The sequence below is a fragment of the Cannabis sativa genome, chromosome 6, assembly GCF_029168945.1.
Source record: "Cannabis sativa cultivar Pink pepper isolate KNU-18-1 chromosome 6, ASM2916894v1, whole genome shotgun sequence".
Taxonomy (NCBI): domain Eukaryota; kingdom Viridiplantae; phylum Streptophyta; class Magnoliopsida; order Rosales; family Cannabaceae; genus Cannabis; species Cannabis sativa.
The window spans coordinates 31705256-31710184 of record NC_083606.1 but is presented as its reverse complement, the minus strand read 5'-3'; the positions used below and the strand labels follow the sequence as shown (position 1 = coordinate 31710184).

Sequence of the window (4929 nt, the reverse complement as noted above, 5' to 3'; positions counted from 1 at the left end):
CTGCCTCTAAAGGTAAATTTTTAATAGGCGGGTATTTTAAGACCCTTTAGCTTCCCTTTTTATAAAATGAGTTCAAAAAAGGGAAGCTAAAGGCTTGTTTTGTAGTAGTGAACGCGACCTGTAAAAAAAATGAGAAAGAGAGAGTTAGAGTTTGAGAGGTTCATGTTTTGGGTTGGGTTAAGAAGAAAGGAAGAAGATGAAGGTGATGATGGGTGAAGAGAGGGAATAAGGTTAGAGAGATAGATAGATGAGAAAGGGGCGGCTGATGAGAGAAAATTAAGGTTAGAAGTTAGAAGGGTTAGGTTTTTTTTTTTAAATGGGCTAAAGCCCATAAGTGATTTTTTTAATGTCGTTTTGCTTCGATTGTGCACTGACGCTAATAGTGTATATAATAACTTTTTGCGTCGGTTGTAGACTGATGCTAATAGTGTATACAGTTTTTTTTTTATATTTCATCTTTTGCTTCAGTTTTTGTTTTAGCATTGGATAGATAATCGACGCTAATTAATAATTATTTGCATCGGTGGATAACTGAAGCAAAAAAGTGTGGGTTGATTTTTGCGTCGGTCAACAAGTTTGACCAGACGCATCGACCGACACAAAAACCCCTTTTTGTAGTAGTGATCAGACCTAAAAAATTTTACTCCAACGAGCTTTTAACGGCGACTGAACGACGAAAGGAGCTACGGGAACCTCCGAGCTCGTGGTTTGAAACTCGTAAAAGGCCATGGTAGCCTTGCATCCAGAGAACAATGTTGAGGCCCCTTGTGGCATCCATTTTTTATAGCAAGACTTCGTCGGCGGTGAAAAACATCGAGCCCTGAGATAGAGAGAGATTTGGGGCTTTGGAGTTGGGGTCGTGGCTTAAACGTTTGTCTTTCCATACTTCTTCCATGGCTATGGGAGGATTGAGTTTGAGAAAAAAAAAAAAAAGAAGAAGAAGAACTGAAGAAGAAGGGTCGAGTGAGGCTGGAGGTAGAAGATGAAGGAGAAAAAAAGGAAAAAAAAAAGAAAAAAAATATTTTTAATTTTAATTATTTTTTATTAAAATTATTATTTGGACCAATAATGACTCAACATGTGTTAATTATGAATAACCTAAAGAATCTGTCAAATTTAGGACTAACAGACTTACAAAATATGTATATGTGACCTTGAGGATTATTGTCGCTATTTTTTGAGGTTGACGACTAATCCGCATCATAGTGAACTTTTTAAGTACTTTTGCTGCAAATTTCCTTTGATTTTATTCTCTGAGCCTAGTCCAGTGTACTAGTATTGAAAGAATGTTGATACTGAAATAACTTTGTATGGATTTTTAATTTTTGTATTATTTATTTTGGTGCTGTAAATAATACTATTTTTGTATAAGTGACAACTTGTTATTGCATCTCTTTAAAATTAGGATTTAAAATAATTAAATTGGTTTTTTGTTTTTGTTTTTTTATTTTAATTTTAATTTGCATCACAATGACTTTAAATTGTAAAGTGTTATAATAAAGTACACTGTGTGCTACGAATTTCTTAAGTCGTCGTAAATCTCAACACCTTGATAATGGTATCTTGGCATCTCTGAGTTTGAGCAAGGTGTGATATGCTTTTTCTGTCTATTGCAATCTTTTTGTTGAGCATTGTAAAAAATATACAACAGAAATTAATCATAACGATAGTTATAACATTTTTTATAAAATAAATCTTTTTCTTATATATGCCGTCCATACAAATTTCATAATAATATAAACATGTCATCGGAGTCTCCACGATAGAAACGTTTCCAATATATATATACATATATATATATATTTATATTTATATATATATATATAAATAAACAGCATTCACAACGTCAAGCAACAACTATATACATAGAAAGAGTAATAAGAGACCCACACAAATTAACAAGATAAAGTTGGTGTACAAGAGATTGATATGAACTAAGGTGGTGTTTGGTTAAAAAGAATGAAAGTATAGAAACAGAAAGAATGAGAATAGAAATATTATGGAATATATAAAATTTAAAATACATAAAAACAAAATTAATAAAAAAAATTATTAATTTTTTTTTTATTGTTATATTGGAATAGTTTTTTTTTTTTTTTAATGGAATAGTCATTCCACCAAAATGGTGGAAAGAACATTTTATTATAATGTCATTCTAACACTTTAAAATACAACAAAACAAAGAAATAGAATAAAAATTATTTCCTTTCTATTGCATTTTCTATTTCATCACCTCTAACAAAACGCCACCAAATTCTTAAGTTTTTTTTTTTTCTTTTTAAATAAAGCAGCTAATAGTGTTTTATTGTTTTCTTAGAAAATAGGAAACTGGTTATCTTGCACGACACATATATTCATATTTATCGAAGTATTTAATTTTTGACGTCTTCATTGCAAACCCAATGCGTATATTATGCTAGCTTCTTTCTTTGTTTTTCTTATTCTCTCCACTTATTATGTACTTTAATAAATACTTGCATAATTTCCCTGCTTCAGACACCAAATAAAATCTTCAAACGAACAAACTTGGCCAATAATGGGGAATTATCTGACTCTTTCGTCTTGCCCTATAAGGGATCTCTCAAAGAGAAGAAAGGCTTTACCTATAGAAACTATCTTCAAGCTTCCTTCTTCAACACCTTCGTGGCCTCAAGGTACATACAGCATAAAGCAGTTTTTCTTTTCCCACTATATATTTTAATAAAGGTGAACGGGAAGATAAGATGATTCTTGATATTCATGCACGTACGTAGCTCTTTCTTGTTGGTTGACATTTATGCAAAAACCATGATTGTCGATCAACCGAGAAGATAACATGATTCTTGATATACTGCTCGTGCTGTGCTCAAAATCAACATCATAAATTAATACATATATATATAACGATCATAATTAATTGTCATGTGACATATATATATATATATATATATAGAGATATATAACGATATTTACGTAGGCGTATGTGTGTATATGTTACACAGGCGAAGGTTTTGCAAAAGGAACCATTGATTTGGGAGAGATTGAAGTTTGTCAAATATCAACCTTCAACAAAGTTTGGTCAACTCATGAGGGAGGACCAGATAACCTTGGGGCGACCTTCTTTGAGCCCTCGCTCATACCCGATGGCTTTCACATGTTAGGCTCCTACAGCCAGCCCAACAATAAGCCTCTCTTCGGATGGACACTGGCAGCCAAAGACATCTCTAACGGCTCATCACCACTTACTGAACCGATCGACTACACCCTTGTTTGGAGCAGTGACTCCCTCAAAATCAAGCAAGATGGCACTGGTTACCTCTGGTTGCCAACTCCTCCCGATGGTTACAAAGCAGCTGGTCTAGTAGTGACTGCTTCTAAGGATAAACCACCTATAGATAAGGTCTGGTGCGTCCGTTCGGACCTTACAGAGGCCTGCGAGAATGAAGCTTGGGTCTGGGGAAGTAATGGGTTTGATGTCCATACACTTCGGCCAACGAGCCGTGGAACGCAAGCTCTCGGCGTTAGAGTTGGCACATTCGTTGCTGGTCCTGGCAGCAATGGTACTCTAGTTTCGTCTTCGTTAGCCTGTTTAAAGAACGTTAATCCGAACAAGAACTCATCTATGCCTAATTCTACGCAAGTTGATGCCTTGTGTGGAGCCTACTCTCCTTTGCTCTATTTTCATCCAAACGAAAAGTACCTCCCTTCTTCAGTAAACTGGTACTTTGCAAACGGAGCACTTTTATACAAAAAAGGAGAAGAGTCCAAACCCGTTGGGATAGAACCTAATGGTGCAAACCTCCCACAAGGTGGCTCAAATGACGGGCTGTTTTGGATGGACTTACCGGTGGACCAAAACGCCAAAGAGAGAGTTAAAAAAGGTGATTTGAGCTCTGCCCAAGTTTACTTACACGCCAAACCAATGCTGGGGTCCACATTCACCGATTTAGCCATTTGGGTTTTCTACCCTTTTAATGGTCCAGCCACAGCTAAGGTGGGACCTCTGAAAATCCCATTGGGCAAAATTGGCGAGCACATAGGGGATTGGGAGCACTTAACCCTCAGAGTTAGCAATTTCAGTGGGGAGTTATGGATGCTCTATTTCTCGGAGCACAGTAAAGGCGAATGGGTCGAAGCCTCGGAGCTCGAATTCGTCGGCGGCGGCGGCAACAAGCCAGTCGCCTACGCATCCCTTAATGGTCACGCACTGTACCCGAAACCCGGTACAGTTTTGCAAGGCGGGGGAAATATTGGAATAAGAAATGATACTGCCAAGAGCAAAATTGTTATGGACACGGGGAAGGGATTCTCACTTGTGGCCGGGGATTACTTGGGGTCGGCCATTACAGAACCTCCGTGGTTGAACTTCTTGAGGAAATGGGGTCCGAAGATTGATTACGACACGTCAGAGGAGTTTAGGAAGATTGAGAAGATCTTGCCTGGGAAGCTCAAGTCAGCTTTTGAGAAATTCGTGAACGGTTTACCCAATGAAGTTTTTGGGGAGGATGGGCCCACTGGGCCCAAAGTGAAGGCCAATTGGAGTGAAGACGAAGCAATCTAATCTAAGAATTGTATCATTCTTAAAACACACTACTTACATTGGTGTTGTAGTATTTGTCACATAATTATGTATTTAATTAATTAATCAGGTGTTTATATAGTAGTTGTCTCTCTACATATCAATCCCACAACATAACAAAATGTAAAAACACTTTAGTATATGATTGATTATTTCATGTCTTCCAATAAATTGACTTGTTGACATCTTTCTTAATCTAATTATGGAATTGAGCTTTTGATCAATCATCTTGATAAATTCACTATGTACGGAAGTAATTGTCTAATTATAAAGTAATTAGACTATATTAAAAAAAATTACTTAAATATGTCATTGTAACTACTAATTAGATATGAATTTCTATTATTTTATTTAGCAAAATAAGTTGTAAT

The 4929-nt window shown here is 36.0% G+C and overlaps 1 protein-coding gene across 1 annotated transcript; it reads left to right on the top strand.

The window, feature by feature from the left end:
• The first annotated feature begins 2351 nt into the window (after positions 1-2351).
• LOC115695982 (hypothetical protein At1g04090) lies at positions 2352-4729 on the top strand. The gene is made up of 2 exons (XM_030623098.2): positions 2352-2654; positions 2982-4729. Exons 1-2 carry the CDS (start codon positions 2537-2539, stop codon positions 4538-4540), a joined length of 1677 nt encoding a protein of 558 aa, XP_030478958.1. The 5' UTR covers positions 2352-2536; the 3' UTR covers positions 4541-4729.
• The last annotated feature ends 200 nt before the right edge of the window (positions 4730-4929 follow it).

What these genes read in the sequence shown, in the direction of transcription:
- LOC115695982 (XM_030623098.2), top strand. Translation starts at nt 2,537, where the DNA reads ATGGGGAATTATCTGACTCTTTCGTCTTGCCCTATAAGGGATCTCTCA. An exon ending in AACACCTTCGTGGCCTCAAG is followed by an intron (nt 2,655 to 2,981) that starts GTACATACAGCA and finishes TATGTTACACAG; the next exon opens with GCGAAGGTTTTGCAAAAGGA.